This window comes from Lissotriton helveticus, chromosome 11 (assembly GCF_964261635.1).
Source record: "Lissotriton helveticus chromosome 11, aLisHel1.1, whole genome shotgun sequence".
In the NCBI taxonomy this organism is placed as follows: domain Eukaryota; kingdom Metazoa; phylum Chordata; class Amphibia; order Caudata; family Salamandridae; genus Lissotriton; species Lissotriton helveticus.
The window spans coordinates 892,125,102-892,142,165 of NC_136072.1; the positions used below are offsets into that span (position 1 = coordinate 892,125,102).

The window sequence follows — 17,064 nt, forward strand, 5'->3', positions numbered from 1 at the left end:
TAATACAGATTGTGCGGGTATTGTAGATGCCCTAGATAACTCACTTTGTTTTGTAAAAACTCCAAAGGGCCAATTAGCCCAAAGTGCTAAGGGGAGCTCTGTTTATCTGTGCGGGACTGGCGATATGGATTTGGTACCTGAAACAGTGTTATTTGTTGATTTATCTGTTGAGAGCGTTATAACGGTGCCAGGTATTCAAGGTGGGCTCCCTTGTATTCATACTGATGACATAAGGAGGGATATTGTTTCTACAGTTGGAGTCGCCCCTCTGCAAGAAGAAGTCGCTCCTTTTTGTGACAAAGCTCTTTCCACTGCCAAAGTCTTTACTGGTGTTCCAGCAGTCAGAAATGGTACCATCCTGGGTAGTTGGAACATAGCTGGTCTTGAGTCGCGCATGTGCATTCCTGATTGGATCAACTTTATACGTCAAGGTGACGTCTGGTTCTTTCAGGAAACCTGGGCACTCTTACCAATATTCCTCTCTGGCTACCTGAACTTTAGTAAACCAGCTATTAGAGGTCAAAGAGGTCGAGCTATGGGTGGCTTGTCAGTTTGGGTTCGTCAGTATGAGGGTGTGACTGCCGAGGAAGTTTTTATTGATAGCCCTGACATACTAATGGTTAGTATTAAATCTACCAGTGGTTGAACATTATGTTGATCAATATATATGCTAGGGGTATCCAGGGTGGCAGGGTCTCACCAACCCTCCTCCGTCTGGATGACTTCTTAAGTGATGCTCCGGTAGTCGGTCATATGGTTGTAATGGGCGACTTAAACACCTGTTTTGAACCATTGAGTTTGGATGATGGCCTTTTAACTGAGTCTGAGGATTTGGCTTGGGCGATTCCACAACTGGACTTAGCCCCGATTAAAAAATGGTCCCAGGCGGCTATTTTTATTAAGGGTTTGTGTCTGGATCAGGGTCTACGTGCCCTAAATGGTAGAGTGCGCTCTGATAGGTTGGGCAAACACACCTTTGGTAATGGCAGACATAGCAGCCGCATTGATTATGTATTAGTTGATGTTAAACTGTGGTCTGTGGTAGTGGATATGGAAGTAAAGTCACGCCCAGAAAGTGATCATGATCCATTGGTGGTGGAATTAAGGGATTTCAGTTTCTCTGGGCCAGTCAAATGTTTGTCCAATTTAGTCCAGGATGAAGTTGTACTCACCAATGATATGAGGAGGGTACGTTGGCCAAAGATCTCTGTCGATGCTGAAGCACGTAAAAAGATCAGATCTTTGGTCTCTAATTCCCTGGCTGAAATCTCCAAATGTGATTCACAGGAGGTGATTAACACAATTATTACTGACACACATAACAGTTTGTTCACGTCTTTAAAAAACTGTTTATAAAGTCCATTCCTAAAAGGGGTAACAGGGGGAATATAAAAACCTCCAACTGGTTTAATGATGAGTGCCGACGGACCCATGTAGAATTATTTAAAGCTTTAAAACTTAAGAACCCTACTTTAATCAGGTTGTGTAGGAAGGCAGTTAATGTTGCTAAATGTTCTGCCAAGGCCAACTGGGATGAAGAACGGTGGTCAACACTAACAGAAGCATGTAGTTCCAGGAACATGCAACGGTTTTGGCATCTTCTTAAATGGGGTTTGCCGCAGGATGACCGTCCAAGCCCAGCCTCGGTGGATCAACAACAATGGGTTCGCTACTTTGAGGAACAATTTATGTGCCTCAGTAGCGCGCAGGATAATATTTGCTGGCCACTGTCGGTTGATCCTCTAGAGTTTACGGTTAGAGATGTTGAATTAGTCTTGAAATCTATTCCAAGGGGAAAGGCACCTGGTCCTGACTGCATTCCAGTGGATTTATTCCAACAAGATCACGATCTTTGGGTACCATACTTAGTCCAGCTGGTTAATGCCTTGGCCACAGGTGCTAGGGTTCCCGAGTCCTGGGCAGGTGCAGAAATCCTGCCTATATAAAAGAAAGGTGATCGGTCGGTCCCATCCAACTACCGGCCGATCAGCCTTATAGACGCGGTGCAAAAAATCACAGCCCGTCTTGTTCTTGCCAGGATCCAGGAATGGATTGATGAGTACAATATTCTAACCTCTCTTCAAGCTGGTTTTAGGTCTCATGTGAGTACCCTAGACCAGGCCTTCCGTTTTATGCTTCTTTACTGGAAGACGGTTCTCTTGGGCAAGGGTAACCTCTACGCAGCCTTCGTGGACTTGAGGTCTGCTTTTGACCTCGTTCCGAGGGCTGGGTTGTGGAAGGGTTTATTAGAACTGGGTATGCCAGCCCCCCTTGTACGCCTTTTGGTGAATTTACACTCACATACCTATGCCCAAGTCCGCTGGGGAAAACCAGGGGAGGTGACTGATAGGTTCCCTGTGGCCAAAGGCGTTAGACAGGGGTGTGTTTTAGCCCCCACCCTTTTTCCCCTTTACATTAACAAGGTTACTAACTATTTTGATAATTATCCCACAGACGCCCCGACTTTAGCTGGAATGAAAATCCCCTTGCTCATGTTCGCTGACGACACTCTCCTGATTTCAAAAACCAGACAGGGTCTTCAACAGGCCCTGTCGAGGTTTGAGTTTTTCTGCAGCGAACATGAGCTTGAGGTGAATGTGACCAAGACTAAATTTATGGTCCTAAGAGGACATAATCAGATCACTGCAAGGGTTACTTTGGGGGTATCCCCCTGGAACAACCAAGTTTTTTACGTATTTGGGAGTTACATTTAGCGAGACCCTAAGTTGGTCCCACCAGGTTGAGCTTATGGCTTTAAAGCACCTACAGATAGGTGGTGCTTTGATCAAAGAGCACAAAGGCTCTTTTACCCGGCCAATTTCACCACTAGTTAAGATTTATGTTCTACCCTCAGTCCTATACGGGGCGGAAATATGGGGCTTTAGCAAATTGGACCCCTTGAGAACAGCCCAAAATAAATTCCTCAGGGTGGCAACGGGTCTGCCTCAGTCAACTCCGCGGATCCCGCTTCTGTATGACCTCGGGTGCCAACCAGTGGAGGACCAAGCGAGATTCCATCCATTGGCATTCTGGCGACGTCTGTGGACAACGCCGGAACTCCATTTTTATGCTAGGGCCTGCATGGAGGTCAAAGATCTGCCTGGTTCTTTAAACATAGGCTGGTTTAAGGATTTAAGATCAACCCTAATTGCCCTGGGGTATGGTGATCTGTGGTCAGATCCCGAATCTGCAATCTTTCCCTCTAAAAAAGATCTAAAATTGCACTATTGGGACTGGGTGGTTCATAATAGACATTTGCGTTTGTGCTCCAGCAATCTTACCAGTCTATTTATCGTCTTTAAAGACGTTCCCAAGCTTGAAAAATATTGGGACATGATAACAAAGCCCCTGGATCGTAAACTATTCCACCAGTTCAGATGTGGTTTGTTGCCGTTAAGGGACTTCACTAAAAAGTGGGGGTCTGGTGGGACCGGGCACTGTCCGAACTGCCTTGGTCAGGGTGAAAGTTTAAACCATTTTTTGTTACTGTCCCTTGTATATTGCTCCTAGAGCCAAGTGGTTAAGTCCGGTCTGTAGAAGCCTAGGTACTCGCTCGGCTGTTGAAGCAAGCAGAATTCTAAAAACTAATCTGTCCCCATTAATTGTTGTGGGTGTAGCAAAATTTTTGGGGTGGGCTTGAATTCTTAGAATCAGGTTCATTAAAAACAATCAACTAGGGGTTCAATAATGTTTTTTTAGCTTACCTGTTTATGAGTAGTTCTCTACATTTTATGTTCTCTGGTAATCTTTATGTCAATGCTAATTTTGTATTCATTCACAAGAAGCCTGTATAAGTGATTTAATATGGTTTTAGATGTTTTTATCTAGTTTATATAAAATTTTTATTGATGTATATTGTAACTTATGTCTTTTATGATGCATCAATCGAATAAAGACTTCTTGAATTGAATTGGTAGCAGCTGTACAATGGTTTACAATTTTACAGTTTCTTAAGCAGATGTGATCCTGCTACACAGTGGTGTGTGCATCCTGAACGCTGGCAACAGAAAAGGCACAAATGAGGAACTAGTCAGGATAAAAATGCGTTATATTGATTTTTAGCATAACACATACCCTTGCCTACTATCAGTGGTCGGTGCGGTGCTGAACCATCACCAAACGGGTACCAACGAAAAAAACAAAAAAGACACAATGAACGTGAATTGTATTGTATTGTATGTTGCTCTTATATAGCGCAGACTGCCACCCTCTGGGTATCCTGGCGCTTTAAAAAAAAAAAACCTAATCAGATGGAAACGGCAGATAGCAGGGCTGAGTAATGGGCACCGGAGTCTCAGATTTTAGCAAATAGCCAGGTCTTTAGGCTCCTTCTGAAGCATATCAGAGAGTCGGCTTGCCTGATGTTCTGGGGCAGCTCGTCCCACAGCCAGGATGCTACTGTGCAAAAAGCCCTGCCTCCCATCAGGGCCGGCTCTAGGCTCACGGAGGCCCTGAGCAGGGAGTGTAGGTAGGGGGCCCGAGGCACCCAAATCCCTGCCAGGGGCCGCCATGCAAATATGTATCTAAGGATATATATTGGCGTGGCGACCCCTGGGGTTTGGCGGCCCTGTGCAGGTGCACAGCTTGCACATGCCTTAGGCCGGCCCTGCTTCCATCCTGGATTTCTTGAATCTGGTAGTTGTTGCCAGACTCACACTGGAGGAACGAAGGAGCCTAGTGGGCTTGTACCAATGAACGTAAATGCACCATATTACCCCTCCCACGTTTCTCAGCCCAAGCACCAGACATCCTATTCTCCAGTGCTCTGTTCCTGGGTCTTTTGTCGCCCATACATGGAGGCATTTGTGACTTGTTTCAGGGTATACCTTTGCGCCTACTCTTAAGCATGTATATGTTCAGCGACGGGGACTATCTAAAGCATCCTGAGGTATTGAGGGCAAGTTCTCTCAACTCTGTGGACAAGTAAGAAGGGCATCCACACCTCTTCAAAGTCATCCCCTTTCTGCTCTAATACCTGGCAGGTTTTCTCCATCCTTACTGTGTCCCATCATCTGGACCACAATTCCCTAATGTCCAGAAAACGTTCCTTTACCCCACAGAGCAATGACGTTCTGCCTTGCTGCGCCTAGTGCTAGCAACATCAATAATCTTCTGCTGGAGGACAGGGGAGAGGTCATGGCATTAGCTACTCCCAATAGAGTGCAGACTGGGATTCTACGATAGCCATCTCAAAATTAGTATAGAATGTGTCAAGAACACTCAACCAAAAGGATTGTAGTCTTGGTCTTTGCCAGGTTAAGTACATGAGGGCGCCCCCAACTCAACATCCCCGCCACCAGAAGTTAAACTCAAAGGGGACCCATGTACGCACCTTGGTAGGTGGGTAACTACCTGCATGTCATTGTTTTAACCATTATCTTCGTTACAACCATGCACTTAGTGGTCTGAAGTGTCCCTTAATGAATCTCTTACCATTCCTTGTCAGAGTGGCCGTCTCAGCTCGTCTCCCATATTTTCTGTCCCGATGTCCTCTCCCCACTATGTCGCATAAGGAACTAATTGAAGAATGTGTATGCTTTGCTCTATACCTACTGAATAACTCTAAAAGGGTGAGAGGTAGGGTGACCAACCGTCTGTAAATTTTGCGGACCGCCCTTTATTTGGGCCTCATGTCCCTTGTCCGTAAGGATTTTTTTCACAAATGCCTTTTGTCTGTAATTTCAGACATTGCAGCTCGCTGCCCCCTGCAAGCAGCCTGAGAGTTCTGTAACTTTTATTGCAGCGGCCAGCTCGCTCGCCTACTGTGATGAATGGCCGGACTGGGAACAGACACCGGCCCTGGCAACCTGCTCGGCTGGGCCCCCCTGGGGGGAGGAGGGTGCAGCCGAGAGGTTTGCTAGGGCCGGTTTCGGCCGATTTTGTTACAGGCGGCCAATATTGCCGGCCCCCAGAGGCCCAAAACTGGCCCCCCACCCTGGCGGCCCACCGGGGAAACATCCGGTGCCCGCTACGGCCAGTACAGCCCTGCCCTCCACAACCTGGCACAGATTGCTATCGGCCTATTATCATTCTGTATGTCGGCCTAATTATAACATACAGAATGATAATGGGCCTCTCTGTGCAGTCACAGGGTGGACTCTTTTCACTAGTTAATTCACTCCACATGATGCCTTGTGCAGACTCCAGCATGTAGCTAGTATTTGGTACTTTATTTTCTCCTCGCAACAATCTTTTAGAGGACTCAATCTCTGACTGTGAGCCAGAGAGTGGCCCCTCAAAACAATAATCAAAAATCACAGACAGTATTTGCCCTGCTTGGCTCTCATCTGTGAGATGGGACAACCCAGTGCAGTAATCGTGTAAGTAAATTATGATGATATGAAATGCCACAAAAATACCTGCACAGTTGCTCAATGCTGCATTCATATCAAAAATACGCAAAGTCCACGATTGTCGCAACATAATATAAACTTGTTTTGACTTGTACTTATGTTGGTTGTCTATTTACGTACTCCTATACTATTGAGTGACCTCCTCTGATGTGTCTGTAAAACGTACCTTTTGTTCCGAAATTTTGTCCTGAATTTTGACCTTCTGTCCTGAATGTTGACCCTTTGTCCTGAATTTTCACTCTCACCATCCTGGCTTGCACCCATGCCAGTTGGTCATCCTACCTGGAGACCACTTTTTGTGTAGTTTTAATGTTTATGCATTTATTACACCAGGAAAGGCCCTGCTAACTTTAATAGAGATAAAACTCACCTGTGGGCTACCCAGTGCCTGCAGTGCTTTCCTCACACCTCCGATGCGACCGCAGACGTCAAAAGACTGTCAAAGGGGAAAAACACAAATGTATAAATACAACTTTGGAAGGAGAACAGATGTTTATGAACACGCTCCACTGTCAATTCTATGCAAGAGGTGAGACAGCGGTGCTAATATACAAGATTGCACTTCAAAGAACAAAAGGCAATCATGTTCGCCACCATGAATCCTGTTAACAGTTTTAACACGAACATGACATCAGAACATCCATAAATTAGCACATTCTACCTTCAAAGTTATTATAGATTCCAGATTACCTCTATTCCTATTCTACTGTCAGCCGTTAATATTGTCCCTAGTAGTACCCAGGTCAGGAAAATCTGCATCTTGCTGCATGTGGAGATAATGGCTCTCTTAAATGCATACTTCTTCCTCCATACAAAGTCCAAAAAAGTTATGGGACACCCGAGATTGCCATTTTAAGCAATCGCCTTCTATTAATGACAGCAGATACATTTCCGGACCTGATGTATGTGTTGCTACTAAACTTTGGACATGATCAGATAAGCTTCAAGGAACCCTTTTTTCAATAATAGGTATGCAAAAGGTCCCACAAAGAAGCTGAGTTTGATACCTCACTGAATAACACAATCATTCTAGTTAGTCCTGGCTATCATTCACTATACTTTCACAATAATAAGTTTGGTTGTGGTCGTGTCTTCTAAAGAGACAATTTAACAAATGTGTGGAGCCTACTATTGGGGCTGAATTCCATAATTGGGACCCACCGTCCGTGGCATGAGCGGGCGGTCCCCCGACAACACACCAGCTCACAATAGCTCACATGGAACTCTACAATGCACACATGTGGACGAACCAGCCTAAGCTGACACTGTCGTGCTTACATAACGCACAAATTACGATCTGGTACACTGAGGGCAATTGAACACCCTATATTGTACTTGAGGCGACAATACTGCCCCCCCCTTGCCGAGGAGGGGGATATTTTCTGCATAGGAGCTCGATATACTGCTGCATACCCTCGACTGTGACATCTCATCACTGCGGGCCTCAATACCTCACAGTTGTCTCTCAGACACCCTTGTGCACCATGGGTCGCAGTGACCCCAAACAGCGACAGCTGTCCTTCAACGTCTCCAAAACCCCCAAGTGAGAAGATAATGAAGGTGCTGTACAAGGAGACCCGCCTGTCCCCACGGACCCTCCTGAGACTGGCCTTTACTCAATGGACAGCGCTACGGCCATCATGGTGGATATACGAGCCGGCTATAAGGCCATCAGTGCAAGATATGACCCACTAGACACTCGCCTGGATGATATGCGTGGGCGATTGGATCGGCATGAGGTCCTCATAGAAACTGTCGAACAGCGCATCTCTGAGGTAGAAGACACCCAGATAATGGTTATTAAGCACCTGGAATGTGTTGAGCGGCTTTTGAAAACGACAGCCTCCAAGGCAGAGGATCTGGAAGCTAGATCTCGGCCCAACAACACTCGCAAAGCTGGGGTACATGAATACATGAACACGGGGCCCATGGCGGCCTATGTTGAGGGCTGCTTGTGGAGCTCTATGGGAGAGAGTCCTCCTCTTCAACATTCACAATTGAAAGAGAGCATCGAGTACTGGCGCCTCCTGCGCCTCTCGGGGCCCCACAACGACTGCTGACAGCTCGTCTCCTAAATTTCCATGACCGCAACACTACCCTACATCTAGCCAGGCAGAAGGGCGACCTTCAACGTCAGAGTATGTCGCTATCCATGTTTCCCGACTTCACTCCCCTGGTCCAGGAAGCACACTGGAAATTTCAGGACATAAAACGCCTCCTACAAGCAGCCAACATACGCTATGCTATGCTATACCCTGCCCGTTTGCGTATTGATGATGGGAAGACTCACATTTTTGACTCGCCCCCGACACAGCAGATTATCTGAAACGTCACAAATTGAACTCTAACTCTCAGCCCGGGAAGTAACTCGCCAACTCTTGTGACGTCAGCCTCGGCCCGTGGACATGGTTGAGGATTACTGTGTAATGATGTCCTGCTTTTACCTGTTTGCTAACTATTATGGCATACCGAAAGCGACTTCTCTATCTTTTCTACAAGTTCATTCCTTCATATATTGGCTGCATTGCTTTTACTGATACAGTTCACATTGTTGATATGGCGGCTTCTTTTTTGAGCATTGCCTACCCCAAGGAGATCTCCTAGGTTGTTTTTTTTTCAATTTGGGAAGACAGGATTCACCAGATAAAAATTAGGTGGTTATCCGATGTGGGTAGGGGGTGGTGGACTTAAGGGTGTTGTTCTTTGTGTTAAAATGTATGATTGCTATATACAGGGTGCTCAACATATCGTTATTCATCTAGTTACATATGGATGGGTTGATGTCTCTACGCCTGTTTTGATATGCTAGTCATGACACAAGTGGGCGAGGGCCTGAGGCCCTGAAGCTGACATGTATGTCCTGGAATGAGAGAGGGTTGGCAAACCCCCGTAAAGGGCTGCAAGTCCTTAGTTATCTTACTCGACATGCGGTAAACATTGCCTTTTTGCAAGAGACCCACTATACTCTCATGTCAGAGAACTGCTTTGCTTCCAACTGGTGAGAAAATCATTTCTCCGCTAGCTATAGCACCTACTCTAGGGGGGGTGCATTCTGATCCTTAGGTCGGTTCCTTTTAAAATGCACCAGGGGATTGCAGTTGTTGCAGGGAATATGAGGGCACAGCAAATACTACTAATCAATATCTACGCCACTAATATAGATATGCTCGATTTCTTTCCCAATATCTCTGCACATATTTCCAACCCGCACATTGACTGTATTGTGATGGGGTGCGATTTTAATTTAACATTACTAGCCAGGCTGGACACCGCAGGCTCTGACCACTTCACCAAACCACATTCCTTGAAAGCACTCAAGGCCCTGCTACTGATTAAATTATTGAAAAGTCTAGGGACTATCCCTGGAAAAGTTGGTATAAAGGAATACTATAACGCTCACTCACAGTATATACTCCAATTGCTATTTAAATCACTGGTCACAGACTAGTTTATAACGTTCACAGTCTTTTTATTAAAACACATATTTGTTAAAATCTCAGTATAGAGTCGGTTAGAATGAAGGTGTGACCATATCAACGGGCCGATACACCGAAACGCGTCAACGCTTTTGTTCCCAATAGAATTCAAGCCTAAGGGATTCCTGATATTTTGCTTATTGTAATACTGGAAATCTGAATGTATTACTGTGAAGGCTTTTGAATCTGATAATCTGCAATAATATTAGGTGTTCTACTTGCACTAGGGGTTTCTTCTTTTTATCCTTTGTTTCTTCTTTTATTATTAGTGATAGGATCATGTTGATGATTTAGAAAATGCACTCTTTGTCCTTTGATATGTAGTTTAATGTGAAAATGTTTCTTTTTTAATCCAGCGTACAGATTGATATGTTTTTATATGTTTTCAGTAGAATCTAACCGACTCTATACTGAAATTTTAACAAATATGTGCTTTAATAAAAAGACTGTGAACGTTATAAACTAGTCTGTGACCAGTGATTTAAATAGCAATTGGAGTATATACTTTGAGTGAGCGTTATAGTATTCCTTTATACCAACTTTTCCAGGGATAGTCCCTAGACTTTACATTGTCTTAAGTACCCTGTTCCCTGGAACTTGTGGGGTCTTCTCTCGTTTTGTTGACTGATTAAATTATTGACAGGCGTTTGGCACCATCGTAATACCTCTGATCGAGGTTTCTCTTTTTTTTCAGCGCCACATGGCTCATGGTCAAGCATAGACCATTGGTATCTGTCCCCAGACCTTCTCATCCACACATTCGAAATAGACTACCTAGCCTGCACTCTGTCGGACCATTCCCCAGTCCTTCTGTCCATACATTCTCAAGTCTAGCACAGCCGTTTCAACCCTGGCATTTCCCGTTGGAAGCTCTGCTTTAATAGTGAAGTCAGAGACACCATAGTAGAATATTTCCAGATAAATGTGAGCTCAGTAACTTGCTATATTACGGTATGGGACGCTTTTAAGGTGTATATATACGTGGAATATGTATAACAAAACAGGCTGGCATACTTCGTGCTAGTCGCCGAAATCTCAACATAACTGAGAATACGATCAGGGAACTGGATGCTCGGAGCACGACTGGTGCCCGGTCTGTTTCTCTGAATCAATGGACGACCTTCCTGGCAGAATTTCAGGACCTTGCCAATCACGAAGTCAAATACCTGGGCAAGTACGCACGTGCCAGAATATATGGGGAGGGAGAGCGTCCTGGCCGAACGCTGGCTGGACTCCTTCGACCCCGCAATCACTCTTCCTATATCAAGCAATTACGTCTAGACGACAACACGATCCTCACCCAGAAATCCAATATCTCTGCAGAACTTCCTTTCTTATTATGCTCAATTATACACCACCCTCTCCCCACTGGTTGACTCTGCCCTCAACGACTATCTCGCAGAGGTGGCTATGGTCTGGCTGGTAGATGCCCATCACCAATTCCCAGCTGCACCAATAACAGCTGACGAGGTCACACAGGCCATAGATGACATTAATGGATTCCGTGCACCTGGCACGGACGGCCTCACTAGTATATTTTATAAAATGTACAAAACATTACTGGTCTCCCATGTTCATTAGGTATATATCGAGGCCCTGGAGACCTAGGCTCTGCCTCCCACGATGCGCGAGGCTGTTAATTCTCTGCTTTTCAAGTCTGGCAAAGCACCCCACAGCTGCCCTTCTTACTGACCCTTACTTAACCAGGACTATAAAATTTTAGCCAAGGTGCTCGTAACCGGCATCTCTATTTTGATTGATCAAATTATATCCCCCTTCCAAACTGGATTTTTCCCAAACCGGTCTATGTCTGTCAATATTTGAACGGCGTTCGTGGTAATTAATCAAATCGAGCCAACCCTCCCTGCTGCTGCAATCTTGTTGAACGCCAAGAAGGCTTTTGACTCTACAGAGTGGCTTTTTCTTCAAGCCACTCTGGCTAAACTGGGCTTTCTCTGTGGTTTCCGCGATCTTATACGACTACCATAGCACCAACCCGGTGGCCAAGCTTCGAATAAATGGGAGACTCACTACCCAATTTACATTATCACAGGGCACCAGGCAGCGATGTCCGCTCTCACAGGTTTTATTCATTATCGCGATGGACGCCCTTTGTACGCCATCTCCAAGAACGGCATCTCCATCGGGGACATCAGTTTCATCTAGGGCCCCTGTTGGCCTCACTGTACGTGGACACTGTTCTACTCTTTGTTCGATAACCCAACACCAATCTCCCCCCGCTCTTGAGAGAAGTGGTCAGGTTCGGCGTTTTTTCCGGTCTGGTCGTCAACTGGTCCAAATCTGAGATATTCCCCTTCACTGATGGCACTTCTCCCACACAATTTTACTTTTCTCTGCGCTGGTGGGATGGCCCACCCCACTACCTGGGTATCCTAGTGCACAGCACCTCCTCAGAGGTTAGTCGCCTTAACTATGGTCCCGCTATCAAAACACTGTCAACTCAAATTGACAGATGGATCAAACATCCGCCGTCAATGGCTGGCAGAATTGCTATATCTTTTTCTCAGTATCCCTATTCCGCTCTCGGACAAATTATTTGATTCCTTACAGAGCATGGTTATCTGAATAATATGGGCAAGCGGTCAGGCGTGTATTAGCTGGTAGATGCAAATAATGCCCTTCCAACGCACGGGGTTTGGAGTTCCAGACCTTTATCTATATTACTTAATTGCGCAGGCGCAATATGCCTACTTCTGCTATCACCCAGATGCTAGGCTTCAGTACTTGAAACCTGAGAATTCACAGATCCGACCTGGCTCCCTAGCGACGATCCTCCCACAAGGGCTCCCACGATCACCCTCCAAGATACATATGCTTCACACCACGTACTGGGTTTGGGAAAAATTGCAACGATAAGTCAACGTGGAACATCTTTATTCTCCATATTTACCATTACACAACAATCCATGGATCCCCCCCACTCTCGAGACCCTGATTAAACAGACGATGTCCTGACGTGCATTGCATTTTATTGTGAATCTCTTTCGGGAGGCCTAACTGAGACCAGCACTGGCCCTGGCGGAGGGACACACTGTGTCCCCGATGCAGAGATTTTGCTTACATAGGACATGGATGTCCACACAAGCAGCGATAGCCCCCATGATTTCGGAACCTAGAGATTTCTCCCCACTCTCACTTATTATCACAATGGCAAATAATTCACACTTAGTTTCCCGTCTGTATCAATTAGTGCAGACACACCTCAGTGACCACATCAACGAAAGCCTGGTTAAGAGACCTAATTTACTGTGATACAACCAGTGAGATCCACGCCACACTACTACCCCTCTCCACCAGGCCCAAAAATATATGGCAACCCCTTTGTTCTTATCTCTTGCTCCATCCCGAGATCACTGATGGTTAATAGTCATCCCCGGCTATCCGAGGTCCCCTATACTGCACTGAGGAATAAGGGGTATTATGACTGCTTTTATTAAATGATGTTACCACATGTGTATTGATCTTGTTGCCCCCACCCTGCATAGGTTTCCTATGTTTCTTGGTATCTCATGTCGAAACCCCTGCACCTGGATGAGTCACGATGGACACTGTTACCACTTGTAGCGACGCTGCAGACTCTTCATTATGTTTTCTTCACGTTATCCCGGAAGGCATCAACTAGCGACTTACTCATTCCATGTCTCCTCTTTGTTTTCCTTTTTTATACAGATATACACCCCTGTATGGTTCTATTAAGTTGATTGTATGCTGTTTTTTCTGTTTTTATATGTTTATTTTCTGTCTGTCATGAGCTGCTTCTTTGCTCGTGTGAAACTAGTGCTAAGTTGAGCTAAAACTGAGTGTTAGCATAGCGGCTTATTTTGTTGATAAAAATGCAATAAAAACAACTTTAAAAAGAATAACAAATGTGTGGAGCCAACACTTCGAAGGTCAACATATTTTTTCTCAGTGGATGGTGAAGTTCAAGAACAAATCCTTGAATCCATGTGAAATTCTGCTACTTATTACCTAGTCTTCAGTGAAATCTGCATCAGGTCTCTGAGCCCTGCAATAAGCCCATCACTAAGTCTGCTAGGGCTGAGTGAACTTCAAAGACTCTTTCCAGTATTCACTTAGATCCAGCAACTAGATACCCTTAAGTCAGAACAATTCTTTTGGCAGTTCTGCACAACGTCTTCCACAGTTCAGTGAAGCACTGATTATTCAGTACCTTTATAAAATGGAGTTTCAACCTTCACATTTTTTAGTGAATCGCAGCATCAAAGCTCCCAGCCCACAAGGAGGTTTTTCACAAAGTTTCCCCTTTCTCTGTAAAGTTCTTCGCCTGAAACTTCAGGCTACGGTGATGTGGTAGTCACAGGTTTCCCAGCATACATGCAAATAAAGGGTCATGTCTCCCAGCCCAAAGTGAAATTCATCCCCAAGTCTTTAGGCCAGTAATGAAGTTCAGCAGCCATCACTCAGTGAAGGGTACATTCACTACAAAGTTTGAGAGAATCAGGTGGTGTTTGCCAGCATTTATCAAAACCTTCAGTGAACCAGGTCACCTCGGAAAGTCTGCTTGGGTCCTCCATGACCGGGAAATCAAATTGGGATAGGATGGGTGTTCCAAAACTGGGCAAGGCGGGGGCACCAGCTCACTAAGAAAAATGGATATTTTGCCCGTACAAATGCAAGCCAATATAGAGAGGCTGCTCCCCTCCTGAGTGGCCACATAACATCTCAACTCATTACTTAGAGCACAGACTTTCTGATGCATGTTAACAGAAGCATCAGGTACCAGCTAAATAAGATCTTCTCTTTGTTGCAATATTTGTCACAAAACGGAGTTTCGAAGTTCTCTTCTTGAATTTCTTAGTGTGCAGAAATCTACTGTGAAAGTGGGCAGATATGTGGGATTTTACCTTGCAGAGGCTGTATAGTATGATCAGGACTCCACCTAAGAAGTAGCCACTGGACGGATTGTCCCCCATGATGTACTTGTACCACAGCTGGATTGGAACAAGGGTGCGGAACAGCTGACTGAGCTCTTCAACGATGAGGTAAAATTTGCCCTGTAAAGATAAAATATGTGATATGTTTAGAAACCTCTGAAATACACTGGATGTTATCATGACATTCAACGGAGCATAGTGCTTAATTGGGTGTCAGGACCAATCTCCACAAAAATATTAGCAATCAAGTGAAGTTTTTTAAGTTCATCCCATAAAACAATGTTTATTGACATCAAGGTTACTTTTCTATCGAATGGGTAGTGAGAAGGCGCTAGAGGTGGCGAGAGCTTGGGAAGCGCTAGTTGTAGCACTCAAATCCCCCGAAGACAGTGAAGAAGACACCTCCATAGGGGGCCCACAGGGGCACAGGTTAATTTGCAGACTCTTAGGGCCTGGAGCGCAATGGGTTACCTTGCTGAGACGAGATCCCCTACAGCGATACCACAATCAATGCTGATGCCCTCCTCGGAATGTAGGTCTACCACACAATAATGACCTGGACCTAAGTGGCACGCCTGGGGGGACGGGTGTTTGCAGCGGGAGCTGCCCGCAAATACATATGCAGTACTGAGAGTGTTTATCGTGCTAATCCAACATTTCGACTAAACTGTTCATCTCTAAGTTATGTGATGTCCTACTCATATCCTAAGTAGTTTGATTGTAAATTGGCTGATTGTCAGGGACCTGGCATAACGGCCTTATATGCTTTGTATGAAAATCAATAAAATGTTTTAAAAAAAACAATTAAGGTTACTTTTCTTTGTGCAACACTAAAATAAAATGGGTAGCCACAACCATGATCGGTTTACTGAACAACTCAGTATACTTAAGACAAATACCAATGGAGGGAACTTTCCACTCTTCACTGTACGCAAATAAGACGTGTGTGAGTGAACTCAAGAACAGCGTTATTGGTTCCACCAACACACTCAGACACCAACACTTCCATTAGCCTGGGATCGCATTCCAATCATTTATTTAATTGAGCAACATTATACAAATCAGTCTTTCGCATGTTTACAGTTTTATTTTGATTTGAACGTTTTTTCTTCATTTTGAAAATACAAACGGTCACCCAGACTCACCCAGACCGACTTGAAAGTCACTCATTGCTAAAAAGAGGTTAGCATAGAATCTCAAACAGCAGATATTTTATTATATGAGATTTAGGAAAAATAACAGGCATGCTAAAAATCCTGGAGTAACTGTGTCTATTTTACACAAATATGACGTTCAGCTGATGCTGCAAGGCTGATCGTACCTGAGTTTTCTCGAGTGTCACTGGAGAGCCTGTCTGGAAAGGTATCGTCTCCTACATCACCCAGCATTCAATCCCCGAGAGATGTTGGGGAACTAGGAAGACTCTCAGTTGACGGTGATCATAAGCTAGGCAGGGGATTTTCGCTGTTTACTTCACAGGGAATCGCGATTCTAAACTCAATTCTTTCTTATACAAGTTACAAATGTTAAAACATTGCTTCTGCAGTTCTTACATTAAAAGTTAGAAATGCCCATAGTTTGTAACTGTATAGCCAGGTTCTGAGGGACACAGGGCAAACCCATTATGTTTAATGGTCCATGGTAGAAATGAAGCACGCTGCAGAAGAAGCAGTTAGTGAGGTACTGCCATGGGCGAAAAAACTAACAACTTATGCCACAAGGGCCAGCAAAGCGAAGTGCCCGCCCACTGACCTACTTCGCCTGATTTCCTGCTTACCAATTCCCCCGCGAGTCCAAATGTTTACCACCTTCACTGTGCAACTGCTATGACGTCTTAAAGGCTCTGCTTAAGGTAGGCTTGGGTTAAGGTCTACAAAGTGTTTAAATGCGCCAATCTGTCTGTCAGTCTTCTTTTAATCAGTCTGGAAATGTTAGAAGTCTAATCCAAGATCGGTACAATACGTTACTACTAATGCAATTAGAGAGAACATTAGCTCGAATGCCTCTCTGTGAACGGTAAGCTCCGGCCCCCTGAGGCCTGGTAACACGAGTCTGTCTTTGGTGAAGCAGACAGGGTGAGTCAGCACCTCTTGTACATCTCTACAGCCTTCCTGCGTGATTGGTGAAGCCATCAAAATGTCCCGGGATGAAGAACAGCTATAAGAGAAAAAAAAAAAGGAGTATGCAGTTCCACGGGGGGGGGGGGGGGGGGGGGGTGTTAGGCGAGAGAGAGGGAGTAGGAGAAAGGAGAAAAGAAGAAGAAGAGGAGGAGAATTACTCTTGTCAGAACTAGGGTCCTCACACACATAGCAAGCTAGG

General features: G+C 45.0%; 1 protein-coding gene across 2 annotated transcripts in view; it reads right to left on the reverse strand.

Moving 5' to 3' along the window:
* RNFT2 (ring finger protein, transmembrane 2) overlaps positions 1-17,064 on the reverse strand; it is a 299,051-nt gene that overhangs the window by 59,745 nt on the left and 222,242 nt on the right. For both annotated transcript variants that reach the window (XM_078667129.1, XM_078667130.1), the window contains exons 8-9: positions 14,716-14,865; positions 6,724-6,789 (exon numbers count right to left, since the gene is read on the reverse strand). In XM_078667129.1, coding sequence (XP_078523255.1) covers positions 6,724-6,789; positions 14,716-14,865 — 216 coding nt within the window. The remainder of the gene's footprint in view (positions 1-6,723; positions 6,790-14,715; positions 14,866-17,064) is intronic.